At 39.8% G+C, this 16086-nt stretch overlaps 1 protein-coding gene across 1 annotated transcript in view; it reads left to right on the top strand.

Moving 5' to 3' along the window:
• The window catches only part of KIF2A (kinesin family member 2A), a 120166-nt gene that overhangs the window by 52833 nt on the left and 51247 nt on the right, over nucleotides 1-16086 (top strand). Inside the window, exons 2-4 of the mRNA XM_007951557.2 lie at nucleotides 9319-9413; nucleotides 9957-10076; nucleotides 11784-11838. Of these exons, the coding sequence (XP_007949748.1) occupies nucleotides 9319-9413; nucleotides 9957-10076; nucleotides 11784-11838 (270 nt within the window). The remainder of the gene's footprint in view (nucleotides 1-9318; nucleotides 9414-9956; nucleotides 10077-11783; nucleotides 11839-16086) is intronic.

Here is a 16086-nt window from a genome sequence, read left to right as displayed (position 1 = left end):
CCAGCTTGTCCCTGGGATAGCATTGCAGGTAGGCCACACCCCTGGGGAAACTCCCCTTGGGCAGACCGGCCGCTTAGAACTCAGTCATGTGATCCATCATGGGAACCACCACTCACAACTGGAGTCCAGCCAAGTTGACACATCTTCACCTATCACAAGCACCCACCCAAGGTGGTGAGTAGTAGTATTAGTGCTATGTACTACATATTTCCAGCTCTTCTGCCTTTTAGACACATGATGGGATTGCTCTTCCTTGTTCCTTGAAAATTAGGCATGGCTATGTGACTTGGCTAATGCAGTTGTAAGTAAGTATAAGTAATGCATCATTTCTGGGTGGACTCTTTGAAGATCTAGTTCATGAATTAACAGATTTGCTTTCCCCTCCCTGCACAGCAGTTATTGAAAAACAGTAATGGATACTCCTTCAGCCTGAAACACTGAGTGAGGATAACATAGCACCCCTATTTGATCTATAATGGCCATGTAACACAATGAAGAAATAAACCTTTATTGTTTTACATATCTGAGTGATCAGGGAGACTGATAAAATAGATAATCCCATAAAACTGGAACCAAAAAAGACTAAAGCCTGAATCATTGTAGACCAGAGATCTACAAATCATCATCCACTCTCGCCACATTCAGAGAGGATACGAGAAAGCACCTCTGGAGAGCTGTCACCATAAGCTGGCCTTCCTGACAATTTGTTGTCCAAATTTGTATCATGTGGATGGTCCAAAAACCTTAAGCTGGAGTATGTAATTTAAACAGGTTCTGGGCTGATCAAATTCTAGGCTGCTGGCAAAAGGAAACCACAGTTTGACTATAGTACTCAGAACACTCCTACCAATAATTTTCTGTGGAAAACAAGAAGCCGACTTTAAAAGATAACTAAGCACTAAGGAAACAAGGCATTGTAAGTGAGAGCTAGCAGAAACAAACATGAGAAAGGGGATCTCTTAAGACTTTAGATACTGATATTATTAGACAAAGATTATAAAAATAATTGTGCTTACTATGTTTAAATAAAACCTCGGAAACCCAAGGAGGGGTTGCTGTGAGTGCGTGTGGCATTTGACTGCTAACCCACCAGCCACTCCTTGGAAGGAAGATTGGACAATCTACTATACCTGCTTGGAAACCCAAGGAGGGGTGGCTATGAGTCAGGATCAACTCAACAGCAGTGAGTTTTTTGGGTTTTATGGGGGTTTTTATGTTCAAATAAATAAAAATGTTGTTATATGCCTTTGAGTCGGACCCTACTCATAGCAACCCCTCCTTGGGATGCCAATGCGGTATCACTACGGAAGTAGATTACCCATAATATAAAAACCAAACCTACTGCCATTGAATTGATTCCGACTCTTAGCGACCTCTGTTGGCTTTCCAAGGCTGTAAATCTTTACAGAAGCAGACCACCTCATCTTTCTTCCATGGAGCAGCTGCTGGGTCCTAACTGCCAGTCTCTTAGTTAACAGGCAAATGCCTTAACCACTATGTCACCGGGGAATGGTATTTTGTTTTATTTTATTTTTTTAAAAAAAGAAACAGACTCACTGCCATCAAGTCAACTCTGACTCATAGCTACCTCCTTTGGGTTTCTGAGGTGGTAGATCTTTACAGAAGTAGATGGCCCAGTCTTCCTTCCACAGAGTGGCTGGTGGGTTTGAACTGTCAGCCTTCTGTATAGCAGTAAAATGCCTTAGGCATTACACCACCAGCTCCTTAGAGAATAGTATAGGAAAGTACGAAAGCTAGCAGATTGATAGAGAAACAAAACAGTTGAAATAAAAATATAGGAAATACAAAACTTAATGGATGAATTTCCTACTATAATATTAGACACAAGTTCCAAGAAAATTAGTGACTTGGTGAATAGGTCAGAATGAATGATCAATAAGCAATCCAAAGAGGCAAGATGTAGAATGCTTGATAGAAAAGAGAGATGAAGGATGCAGTGACAAGTTGCAAATTTAATCAGTTTGGGAAGGATAGAAAAAAGAATGAATAGAGGCGATAATTGAAAACATTAATTGATAAGCCCCTAGAGCAAGGAAGGGGAGGGAGCAGGAGAGGCTGGGGACATCTGGAGCAGCAAGATATCCAGGTAAAAAGCGGGAGCAGGAGAGGCTAGGGACTTGCGGTGCAGCAGGATATCCAGGTAAAAAGGAGCAGGAAGCAAGACTAGGCCCCAAGCCTCCTAGAGCCAGGAAAGGGACTAAGCAACCCAGGACCACAAAGTGGCAGGTTCCAGGTAGGAATTAGGTAAGGGGAGGGCACAGAGGTTTCCAACAGCTAAGGGAGACAAACTTGTCTGTCAGTTTGTCATCCTGTGGGACTTGTACGTTCCTTTGAGGCTTGAGGCTCCACCACTGGTGTTTCACACGCCATCAGAGTTGCACATGGTATACAGGTTTCAACGCAACTTACAGACTGAGACAGACTAGGAAGAAGGAGGAGACCATCCATTTCTCAAAATTTGGCCAGAGAAAACCTTATGAATAGTAGAGAAACACTGTCTGATACATTATTGGGCAACTATATGAATAGCTCCAGAAACATTGTCCGACACAGTACAAGAAAGCAAGCCCCTTGGGTCAGAAGGCACTCAAAATAGGACTGGGAAAGAGCGGCCTCATCAGAGTAGAACCAACCTTAATGATATGGATAAAGTAAGTCTTTCAGGACCTCTGTGTGCTGACATGGCACAACACAAATTGAGGAGAAACAGCTGCAAACATCCATTAATAATTGGAACATGCAATGTAGGAAAATTGGAAGTTGTCGTAAATGGAATGGAATGCATAAAGATTGATATCCTAGGCATTAGTGAGCTGAAATGAACAGGTTTTGGCCATTTTGAATCAGACAACCATATGATCTATGTCGGGAATGACAAATTGAAGAGGAATGGCATGGCATTCATCATCACAAAGGATGTTTCAGGATGTGTCCTGAAGTCAATGCTGTCAGTGATAGGATAATATCCTACAAGGAAGACCCATTAATACAACTATTATTCAGATTTACACATCAGCCACCAAAGCCGAAGATGAGGAAATTGAAGATTTTTATCAACTTCTGCAGTCTGAAATTGACCGACCATGCAATCAGGATGTGTTGCTTATCACTGGTGACTGGAATGCAAAAGTTGGAAACAAAGAAGAATCACCAGTAGTTGGAAAATTTGGCCTTGGTGACAGAAATAATGCTGGAGATCGCATGATAGAATTTTGCAAGAACAGTGATTTATTCATTGCAAATACCTTTTTTCATCAACACAAACAGCGGTTATACACATGGACTTTTCCAGATGGAGTACACAGAAATCAGATTGACTACATCTGTGGCAAGAGGCGATGGAACCAAGTTCAATATCTTCAGCCAAAAGAAGGCCAGGAGCTGATTGTGAAACACATTATCAACTGCTCATATGCAAGTTCAACTTAAAATTGAAGACAATTAAAACAAGTCCACAAGAGCCAAAATATGATCTTGAATATATCGCTCCTGAATTTAGAGACCATCTGAAGAATAGATTTGATGCATTGAACACCACTGACCAAAAACCAGAAGAATCATGGGATGACATCAAGAGCATCATCCATGAAGAAAGCAGGAGGTTGTTAAAAATAGAAGAAAGAAAGAAACGACCAAAATGGATTTCAGAAGAGACTCTGAAACTTGCCCTTGAGCGGAGAGTAGCCAAAGCAAATGGAAGAAATGGCAAGATAAAAGAGCTGAGCGGAAGATTTCAAAGAGCAGCTGGAGCAGACAAAGCTAATTACTATAATGAAATGTGCAAAAACCTGGAGTTAGAAAACCAAAAGGGAGGAACGTGCTCAGGATTTCTCAAGCTGAAAGAACTGAGGAAAAAATTTAAGACTCAAGTTGCAATATTGAAAGATTCTATGGGCAAAATATTGAATGATGCAGGAAGCATCAAAAGAAGATGGAAGGAGTACACAAAGTCACTATACCAAAAAAGAACTGATCGATGTTCATCCATTTTAGGAGGTGGCATATGATCAATAACCGATGGTAATAAAGGAAGAGGTCAAAGCTGCACTGAAGGAATTGGCAAAGAACAAGGCTCCAGGAATTGACGGGATACCCATTGAGATGTTTCAATACTAACGGGTGCCCCACTGGAGGCACTCACTTGGTTATGCCAAGAGATTTCAAAGACAGCTGCCTGGCCAACTGTTCTGGTTGTCTATTGCTGCTCTGATAGGAAATATACCACAAATGGCGATGGCCTTAACAAACAGGAGTTTATTCTCTTACAGTTCAGGAGGCTAAAAGTCCGAGTTCAGAGTGCTAGGCTCCAGGGGCTAGGTGAAAACCCCTCAACCTTTGAGTTCAGCTCTGCCTTTTGTGCCTGGCCCACTGGAACTCTAGAGCCTTTTCTCTACTCAGCTGCTGGCTGCTGAGGCTGACACGCCCAAAGTTGACAAGTAAAAAGTCACAGTCCTGATGTTACCAGACCACACAGCAGGCCATTACTTCAAGTCCATTGAAAGTCCCAAGGTCGGCAGAGCATGGCAGACTCTTGAACAATGACTTGGCTACATGCAGGGTTCAAGCATGCCATAAACTAGAGACCATTCCCATTCCCAAAGCTGTTTCTTATGTACAGGAAGCAGACCACGTACCCAAAGCAGCTACTCAGCTGCTTTAATACATTCCACCATGGAGTTAATTACCAGTCTTACCATGGGGAATAACTACATCCAGCTGCCCAGCCACTCAAACAGGCCTAGCCAAGTTGACACACAAATGTAACAACACACCAGCTGACTAGAAGAGATCCATGTTTGTACCCATTCCAAAGATAGGTGATCCCACAGAAGGTGAAAATTATCAAACAATATTATTAATATCCCGTGCAAGTAAAATCTTACTGAGGATGATTCAAAAATGGTTGCAGCAGTATATTGACAGAGAACTTCCAGAAATGCAAGCTGGATTCAGAAGAGGATGTGGAATGAGGGATATCATTGCTGGTGTCAGATAGATCTTGGCTCAAAGCAAAGAATACCAGAAAGATGTTTATTTGTGTTTTGTTGACTATGCCAAAGCTTTTGATTGTGTGGGTCATAACAAATTATAGGGAACACTGAGAAGAATGGAATTCCAGAACACTTAATTGTGCTCATGAGGAATCTGTGCATAGATCAGGAGGCTGTCATTTGAACAGAACAAGGTAACACTGCATGGTTTGAAATCAAGAAGGGAGTGCATCAGGGTTGTATCCTTTCACCATACTTATTCAATCTGTATGCTGAGTAAATAATCTGAGACAATGAACTATATGAAAAAGAACGTGGCATCAGGATTGGAGGAAGGCTCATTAACAACCTGTGATACACTGACAAAACAACTTTGCTTGCTGAAAGTGCAGATGACTTGAAGCACCGATGAAGACTGAAGAAAACAGTCTGCAGTATGGATTGCATCTCAATATAAAGAAAACAAAAATCCTCACAACTGGACCTATAAGCAGTGCCAAAAAGACAAGGAGGCCACATCTCCTGACCTCCTCTAACCCCACAAGAGGAAGACAGAATCACCATCAATAGCCCAAGGCCTATTACTGCAAGGCCAGACATGCTGCCTCCCTCCAGCCCTTTCACCAACCGTTCCTCCCAAAGCACCCACCACCTCTCTCCTGGGTTCAGTAATTCACTGAAGTGGCCACACAGAACTCACAGATTATGGGGGTTTATTAGGGAAGCACCAGGCTACAATTTGAGTTCAGGAAAACCGCTCAGTCTCTCTCCCAGCCCAAGACATATGGCTAGACAAGCCATACCAGGTAATTTACTACACCGCAAGCAGCATCACAATAAATAGAGAAAAGATTAAAGTTGTCAGAGACTTCACATTGCTTGGTTCTACGATGGATGCCAATGGAGACAGCAGTCAGGACATCAGAGGACATATAACAATGGGCACCTTGGCTGCAAAGACCTCTTTCAAGTGCTAAAGAGCAAAAATGTCTCCTTGAGTACTGAGGTGCACCTGACAGAGGCCATGGTACTTTCATTTACCTCATACGCATGTTAGAGCTGGACAGTAAATAAGGAAGACCGAAGAAGAGTTGACGCTTTTGCGTTGTGCTGGTGAAGAATGCTGAAAGTACCATAGACTTCTAAAAGATCTAACAAATCTGTCCTGGAAGAAGTACAGCCGGAATGCTTCTTGAAAGCGAGAATGACCAGACTTCGTCTCACCTACTTTGATCATCTTGTCAGAAGAGACCATTCCCTGGAGAAGCATGTCATGCATGCTTGGTAAGGTGGAGGGAGGGTCGACGAAAGAGGGGAAAGCCCTCAACGAGATGGATTGACACAGTGTCTGCAGCAATGGGCTCAAGTATAACAAGGATTGTGGAGTTGATGCGGGACCAGGCGGTGTTTCATTCAGCTTTACATAGGATCGCTATGAGTTGGAGACGACTCGACGGCACCTAACAACAGCAACAACAGTATTAACTGTTCTTCCTTGTATGCGTATGGATATTGTTCTGTCACTGACAACATTATACTTCAGGATAGATCTTGAAACATTCTTTGTTATGATGACTGTCACACCAGTATAAGTGATATAATTCACAATAAAGTAGATGAGGAATCAAAGATAGTTAAAGGACAATGATTTAGTAAATATGGAGCACAGGAATTTTCTCTAAATGGCCCAGAGTAATGGGATGGTATCTAGAAGCCAAGTGTGAAGATTTTCCCAGGTTCTGGGGAAGAGATTTCCAATCCTGATTTGTCACTGCGTTACAGTTTTGTATCTCTGGTAGTCTTGTTACCATCCCTTCTTTGTTCCCTATTAACAACTAGATGTAGGATAAAGTATTTCATTGTTCTGCCGCTAGTACCATCATCCAGGCAGAAAACTTTGTTGCTAATGTCTGTATCTCATCACCAAATCAGAGTAATTTTTTTCCTTCAAGAAATTGCACATAAATCTGTCCCTCTTGTTTTTATTGTTGTCATATCTTTATTAACAGGTACTTGCTGTTTGACTTTTGATAATATTAAGTGATACATTTTTATTACAGTAAAAAATGAGGTACTTGACTGTCTCAACTGAATCTGATATAAAATAACTTAAGGGAGCAAAAAAAATACCTTAAAGGTATATTGGGAAAAGCTTAAGAAAAAGCATTTGTTGCAGACATCTCTTGATGTAAAGATGGTAATACACCCATGCTTCAAATAGTATTGCAGATATTTCTAGTTACCACATCAACTGGCAAAAAAGCAAGCACTTAAGTAAGGCTTTGTTCACCTTCGATCTTTGTATTCATTTCTTACTGCAGGAATTTCATATTCATTTTTTCTTGTTGAACGAGTAGCTAGGTTACAGTTGAGATAAACCAACATTTTCTCCGTCTTGCCCTACCCAGCCTCTAGAGCTTAGCCTCAGCTGGTAGATCAGCTGCTTTTCACTCTTAACTTGTGGTTTAAGGCTTTCTGGGTATCTTTCTGCATTAGTAATTGAAGTTGTGGAGGTGCCAGTGTTGAAATGACTATTTATGCTGGGTGTTAACATTTCTTTCTTTATGTCTTGCATTGCCATTCTCTCTAGGCTGTCTTTGTTGATTAAAGTAACAAATTGTGACTTAAGCCCTCGTTTTGCCCCACTTGTCTACCTTTTGAATCACAGCCTGGTTGTCAGTACACTCTGCCCCTCCTCCCTGCTGAAACCAAACAAACCCACTGCCATCAAGTCAGTTCTGACTCATAGCAACCCCCATTGGGTTTCCAAGGTTTTAAATCTTGACAGAAGTAGGTTGCTTGCCTCATCTTCCTCCCTTGGAGCATCTGGTGGGTTTAAAAGTTGACCTCCTCATTAGCAGCCAAATGCCTTACCTACTATACCACCAAAGCTCCTTCCTCCCTGCCCAAGAACATTCGAATACTGTCGGAGATGCTGAACAGTAGAAATGTTGGGTCTCACCTTGTGGAACATCACATGCTTTTCAAGTTCTCATTGTTGGCGTAATTTTGTAGGCGACTGCATGGAGACCCCTCTCTATATGTATAATTTCTTCAGCAACCTTAGCCACAGCCTCCTTTGAGAAATATATATATATATCCCTTTCTGTTTATTTACTTATGATTTTATTAACCCTGGATTTGCAATTAGCAGGTCAGAAGTAAGGATGTCACGTAGACTCCCAAGTTTGCAGCTGGTATCTGCCTATTTGGCAATCTATCTGAAGGACAGTGTCCTTTTCAACTTGTGATCTCTTAACCTAGCTCTAGGTCACTAGAGGCAGAGAGAGGGAGTGCAGTGCTGCAAGGGTGGCTGCTTAGGGTTATTCTTTATGGGATTTGAATATTTGTATTATGAATATTCATAAATACTCATGTCATTTCCTGCTTAGGGTTATTCTTTTTGGCAATCAGGTATTTAAATACATTTTCTTGGAGTCATTTCATATTGATGAAATCATATCAGTATCCTATATTGAAATACTTCACTTTTCCCAAAATCTTTGTTGTAGTAATCTTGCCCCCACTAGTGGATATTACTGTTGTGAAACTACCTAGAGAATTGAAGGTGAAATTGACTGCTGGGGCTTGATGGCAACAGTGATAGCTCCTGCCAGAATCTAATGGTATCTAGGCCTGCACCACAGTGAGCTGGCAGCCTCCAGCTGTTAGTAACTTCAGGATCTGTAGCATTAGAGCTGAGGGCTCACACTTCATGGGAAGCCACCACCCATTGACTAAGCTTGGCAGGATTACAAGAGTTTGTCCATTTTGACTCAGCCCAGGACTCCAATGGGCAGTCTTTGCTGTGGAACTCTGCTGGGTTGGCTGAGACTGTCAGATAAACATCCAGGTCTACGGCATTCTCTGTTCCATTCTATTTCCTAGACCCCTTCCTTCACAGGTTTCATATCTGCAGCATCATGGTCTGAAGGTTTTCCATGCCCAGTCCTGTTTCCTCTCCCTTTTATTGTTCACAGACATTACCCTCTGATAAATCTCTTACACTCCTAACTCTCTCTCCATACCACTAAAGGTATTCAAGTAGGAGTTGTATGACCGTTTATCATATATGCTGAAAATAAACTTCTCTGTCTCATACAATTTCATGAATTCATGGTTTTGACAAGTACCAATGTATGGCCCTATGAACATATTCATTCTCTAATCTTGAGTTTGTGGAAATCCTTGTGAGAAAGGTAGCACATTTATTTTAAAAAATAATTTAAGATTATAATATTGTATTTGACAGTGTTTAGGGATGCCGTATTTGTGACATTTTTAAATGTATTTTATTCTCATTTAGGTCGAATACATCAAGCAATGGTAACATCTTTAAATGAAGATAATGAAAGTGTAACTGTTGAATGGATAGAAAATGGAGATACAAAAGGCAAAGAGGTATGATCACTGTTTATTTCTAGTCCTGCAATCAAGAGTCAGAATAGGAAACAAAATAGAAGAGTATATCATTTTTATAGGATGCATGTACTCTCTATGATTCCCTGAACACTTTTTCAAATGATTAATAATTTTCACTGAAAGATAGATTCTTCCTATGTCTCTTATATGATTGTTAATAGTTATTAGATAATGAAAATATTAGCATGTATATGAAAATAATATTATTCTTTTAACTCAGTTCATAAAATTTTTAAGTTGTTATGCTAGTTAATTGTGTGATCCTATTGATCACTTTGTCATAAGTAATTCACATAATCAAGACCACAAAAATACTATTTTAAGAGAAATTCTTTAAATACACGTAGATTATAATTCTAGGTAATCTAGTTTGCAAGGCAGTAATCTCACTTGCAAGGTAGTACCATCATTAGGCTAACAGTTAAGAGTTACTCTGCAAATTTATTTAAAAAGTACTTAACTGTCAAATGCTCAAAATACACACTTTTTTTTTCCCCCTTAAAAAAAAAAAAAAAAAAACAGATTGACCTGGAGAGCATCTTTTCACTTAACCCTGATCTCGTACCCGATGAAGAAATTGAACCCAGTCCGGAAACACCTCCACCTCCAACATCTTCAGCCAAAGTAAACAAAATTGTAAAGGTTAGTGATGAAAATTTAGAGCAGGGTGTATGTGCATGTTGTCTGGTTAGGCTGTGAGCTATGTCAACAAAATATTCTGCTTTCTAAATCATGTGTATGAACATAAGGCAAACATTCAGTTCATATTAAGTATATTGACAGTCATTACTTAGAGATCATCAGTTGTTGGATGCCATCAAGTTGATCCTAACTCATAGCAACCCTGTCTAACATTAGAAAAGCCTTCACGGGAATTTCTTGGCGATCATCTTTACAGGAGCATATTGCTAGGTCTTTGTTCCATGAAGCCACTGAGTTAGGTTCTAACCACCAACCTTTCAGTTAGCAGTCAAGTGCTTAGTGGTTACATCACCAGAGCCTCCTTAGAAGTCATTGTTGTATGCCGTCAAGTGTATTCCAACTCACAGAGATCCTGTAGGATGGGTTAGTACTGCTCCATAGGGTTTCCTGGGGCTGTAATCTTTATGGAAGCAAACTGCCACATTTTTCTCCTGTGGAACAGCTTATGAATTTGAACCCCTGACCTTTTGGTTAGCAGCCAAGTATTAACTACTGTGTCACTAGGGCTCGTTACTACTTATAAGTGGGCTGTTTTTCATGGTCATCTTCAAAAGCTTTGGAAGATTTTCATAGGTTGACTTTCCTAGTATATCATTAGTAACCTTTGCTGCACATTAGAATTACCTGGAAAAAATTTTTTAAATACTGATTCTGAGGCCCTACCCCTTGACATTCAAGTTTATTTGATCTAAAGGGAGACAGTAGCATCAATATCCTTTTAATAGTACCCATCTGATTTAAATGTATAGTCAGAGTTGAGAATCACTACATTAGTTGATACCTTTTTTTCAGGTGAACAAATAAAATCTGGATAAATAAATAATACCAAAACCAAAAAAAAACAAACTCAGTGCCATCGAGTCATTTCCAACTCATAGTAACCCCCATTGGGTTTCTGAGACTATAAATCTTTATGGAAGTATATCTCCCCGTCTTCCTTCCACGGAGCAACTGGTGGATTTAAACCACTTATCTTCGGTTAGCAGTGAAATGCCTTATGCACTGCGCCATTTCTGCCTTGACCTATGTAGTATCTAAGTCTTTGGAAAGCCAACAAAACCTTTTTAGGATAACTGACAATGAGCATTTCATAGTATTTTGATATTTCAGTTTAGCTATGGGCTCTAAGCTGTCCAAAACTAGTGTTTTATTAACTATTCCCTGATACTCAAAACTAGTGTTTTATTAACTATTCCCTGATACTCAAAGATGAAATTTGTTACATGCTTTTGGCAGGATAGCATGGTGATTAAAAGCAGGCACTATAATGAGAATATCTGAACTTGGGGAAGTTACTTCTCTTTGCGTCAGTTTGCTCATCTATGAAACAGGAATAATAATAGTAATATCCTCATAGGTTGTGAACATTAAATTAATTATGCATGTAAAGTGCTTAGCAGTGTCTACCTCATGCTGATTCCTGAATATTGAGGGTGGGGGGAATGATGAATAGAAAAAAAAAAAGTCTCTTACATAAAGAAAGTTGAACAATAATAGCATTAGAAGTAGTAGTTCATTAGATTATTCATCGTTTTTCTTTCTCCATTCAGGTTTATATTATTGTATTTCTGCCTGCCTTAGTTAAAAGAAGCTGATGTATGTATGCATATAGAAAGAAAATATCATGGATATTTTTCCTTTTAATAGAATCGTCGGACTGTGGCTGCTATTAAGAATGACCCTCCTCCAAGAGATAATAGAGGTAAAGTAAACTTTATCTATTGACTTCTTAGTATGGCTGAAACAGGTTAAAAATAATGTTATCCTTCATGATGTCATTCTTTTAAACTTGGCTAATTTAAAGATTGGTATCTCTTTGATTTTCTAAGACAGTAATGTCAGTAATAAAATAACATTTTAAATTGTGTGTGATGAATATGAAACTATGAAATACACAGTTTTTACCCAGCTCTGGTGGCATAGTACCTAAGGCATTTATGACTCTTAACCAGAAGGCTGATAGTTCAAATCCACCAGCCACTCCTCAGAAAGAAGGCTGGCAATTACTTCCATAGAGATACCAGCTTGGAAACCCAAGGAAGGGTCGCTGTGAGTTGGAACCGACTCTGTGGCAGTGAGTTTGGGTTTTTAATTTATCTCATTTACCCAGTAATTTTGCAGATATGAAGAGTATTATGAGAAAGAAAGAAGTGGGAAAGGAGTCAGTAAATTATTTTACAAGGGTAGATTGAGTAATTGTGATATTATTAAACATAATTTTCTGGCCAACAGACTTCCAAAAAGGGCCTTGAGTAACTCTGAAGTTGAACTAAAGTTAAACAGGTATAAATTGCAATTAACTACGGTTCTTGTATTTTCAACCAGGAGATGTAAAGCATAATTAATTTTTTCTCTTCTATTTAGCAGTTCAGACTTACCCTTCCTAATAATAGTGTTTGTACATGTACATGTTGTGGTGCAATGAATTACTTGGTATGGCTTTTCTAGCCTTAGTCTTTGTAACTCTCATTGGATTAGTGGGTGGGACCACGCAAATAAGGTATATACTCTGATGTTGGGATTGGTTAGTTTTGCACAGTGGCTAAGGCATTTGACTGTTAACAGAAGGCTGGCGATTCAAACTCACTAGCCCTCTTCAGAAGGAAGGTTGGGCAATCTATATGCATAGTGATACTGCCTCGGAAACCCAAGGAGGGCTCACTATGAGTTAGATCTGACTCGATGGCAGTGAGTTTGGTTTTGTTTTTGGAGGCAGAGGGGCCTTTTCATTGTCATCAAGAGAGAAGAGTTAGAGGTGAAATAGAGTGCGTCCTTGGACCAGAGATCCCTGCACTGGACCTCCTTGGCAGAGACACATGGCAGAGAGAGATGCCTGGCAGAGACACAGCCACAGTGGAACCAAGAGGCACAAGACAGAATGGCAGGCTTACCTGGCCCACAGAGTGATGAAGATGAGTGCCTTTGGGCAGGAGGTTTGCTGGCGGAAGTGGGGTGCACCTAGGTGTACCTATCAATCAAAAACAAAACCAAACTCACTGCCATTGAGTCAGATCCGACTCATAGCGACCCCTCCTTGGGTTTCAGAGGTGGTATCACTACAGAAGCAGATTGCCCAGCCTTCCTTCCAAAGAGTGGTTTGTGGGTTTGAACTGCCAGCCTTCTGGTTAGCAGTCAGATGCCTTAGGCACTAGGCTACCATACCTCCCAGTGTACCTATCAGCAGAACTAAAAGAACTTTGTATTATAACATTTGCCCATGCAGGCCAGAGGGCAAGCTGAGAGGCCAAGGGCCAGAGAGGCCAGCCTGAGGGCACAGCAGAGAGGGAGATTATTGATCCATACCTCACACTATACACATAAACGAATTCTAAATAGATCAAAAACCTAAATGTGAAAAATAAACAATGAAATACTTAGAATAAAATATCAGGACATGCCTGCTGGGCCTAGTTTTTAAGGATGGATTATCAGGTATAGCAAAAGCACAAGCAGTAAAAGACAAAATAGGGTCAATGGGACCTCTTAAAATTTAAGAGAAAAAGAACTGTATCCTGAGCATGTTCCTCAACCTGAATTGTAGCCTATTACTTCTCTAATAAACCCCACAGTCATGAGTATTGTCTGTGAGTTCTGTGTGGCCATTGTAGCATATTACTGAATGCAGCAGAGAAGTGAGTACCGTGGGAGGGATGGTTGATGTCAGAATTGGTAAAAGGCTAGACGGTGGCAACATGTCTGGCCTCATGGGAATAAGCCTTGGGCTGCTGATGGTGATTGTGTCTACCTCTTGTGAAGTGAGGGAGCTCTGGTAGCATAGTGCCTAAGGCACTTGACTGCTAACCAGAAGGCTGGCAGTTCAAACCCACCACCCACTCAGAGGGAAGGTTGGGCCATCTACTTCCGTAGTGATACTGCCTCGGAAACCCAAGGAAGGGTCACTATGAGTCAGGTCTGACTCAGTGGTACATAACAACAACACCTTGTGAAGTTAGAGGAGGTCAGAGGATGCCACCTGTATGCCCTTTTAGCAGTACTGGAGTAGGAGGGGCATAGATATTAGAGGACAGACTAGAAGTAGTGGGGGAATCCCTTATTTTAACCACTGTTCTTTTTTGAAGTCTTTTGAAAATTTGTTTCAACTTCTATATTCCTTTTTCCACTTTTAAAACCATACATATTGGGAAATTCACTGCAGAATTTTAGCATATTTGAGGAACAAAGTGGAATTTAGAAAACAGGGAGGGTTGAAAGACTTGCAAGTTTTTACTGTGCTTCTGGATTGTGTAAAATTTTCAAAATGAGAATACGTTTAAAATGCATATTTTATACACAGTTGTACAGTTTAAGAATATTTATTTAAAATCACACTTGGCTAGCCAGAGCGATTAGGCTAGGTGGGGAAAGAAGTTACCTAAATTGAGAACAAGAAAGTAAAACTATCCCTTTCACAGATGACACAGTCTTATACATACAAAACCCCAAAGAATCTACAAAATAATTATTAGAACTAATAAATGAATTCAGCAAGGTAACAGGATACAAGATCAACACACAGAAATCAGTTAGGTTTCTATACATCAGCAATGAGCAAGTAGAAAAAGAAATTTAAGAAAACATTACCATTTACAATTACATTTTAAAAAATAAAGTAACCTGGAATAAATTTAACCAGAAAGGTGAAGGACTTGTTCATAGAAAACAAAAGAAATTAAGGAAAACCTAAATAAATTGAAGAGTATTCTACATATGTACATTTTGTTGTTGTTATGTGCCATCGAGTCAGTCCTGACTCATAGCGACCCCTTCTTGGGTTTCCAAGGCAGTATCACTACGGAAGTAGATTGCCCCATCTTCCTTCCGAGGAGTGGCTGGTGGGTTGAACCGCCAGCCTTCTGGTTTAGCAGTCAAGTGCCTTAGCCACTATGCTACCAGAGCTCCTGTATGTACATTGGAAGGCTTTATATAGTTAAGATGTCATCACTACCTAAGGCATTTTTTTAAGTTCAATGTAATCCCCATTAAAATTCCAATAACTTTTACAGAAATAGAAAAGCCAATCCTCACATTCATTTGGGAGGACAAGGGACCCAGAGTAGCTAAGCAATCTTGAAGAACAATAAAGTAGGAGAATTGACACTTCCTGATTTCAAAACATACTATATAAATGTCCATTAATTAAAACACCCTGGTACTACTGCAATAACAGGCGTATAGACCAAATGAATAGAATTTGAGAGTCTAGAAATAAATCCATATATCTATGGTCATCTTTTCAACAAGGGTGCTAAGTCCACACAGTGGACCTTCAATGATAAAGGAAGAGTTTCTTCAATAAATGGTACTGGGAAAGTGGAATTTCCACATGCAGAAGACTGAATCAGGATCCATGCCTCACACCATATACATAAACCAATTCAAAATAGATCAAAAACCTAAATGTGAAAAATAAACAATACAATACTAAGAAAATGTAGGGGCATGCCTGCTGCGCCTAGTTTTTTAGGATAGATGATCAGATACAACAAAAGCACAAGCAATAAAAGAAAATTGGATCAAAGGAACTTCTTAAAATTTAAATACTTCGGTTCATCAAAGGACTTTTTATCATAAAAGTGAAAAGAGAACCTATATATTGGGACAATATTTTCAGGAACCATTTATCACATAAAGGTCTAATATCCAAAATACATATATTTAAAAAAAAAAAAAAAAAAACCCTACAACTTAATAACAAAAACAACCTGGTTGAACAGAAAGGTCACCAAAAAAGATATTCTGATGTTCAATAAGCACATGAAAAGATGTGCAATATCATTAGCCATTGTTGTTAGATGCCATTGACTCAGCTGTGACTCATAGCAACCCTGTGTATAGCAGAATGAAGCACAGCCTGATCCTGAGCCCTCCTCAGTATCCTTGTCATTGTCCTCATTATCCTTGTCAAAGTTGTAGTCACTTTGTCAATCCATTTCATTTAGGGTCTTCCCCC

The sequence above is a fragment of the Orycteropus afer genome, unplaced genomic scaffold, assembly GCF_000298275.1.
Source record: "Orycteropus afer afer isolate SDZICR_OR568_19922 unplaced genomic scaffold, OryAfe1.0 scaffold00298, whole genome shotgun sequence".
Taxonomy (NCBI): Eukaryota; Metazoa; Chordata; class Mammalia; order Tubulidentata; family Orycteropodidae; genus Orycteropus; species Orycteropus afer.
Note: the sequence above shows the minus strand (reverse complement) of the source record. Positions and strands in the feature narration are given on the sequence as shown.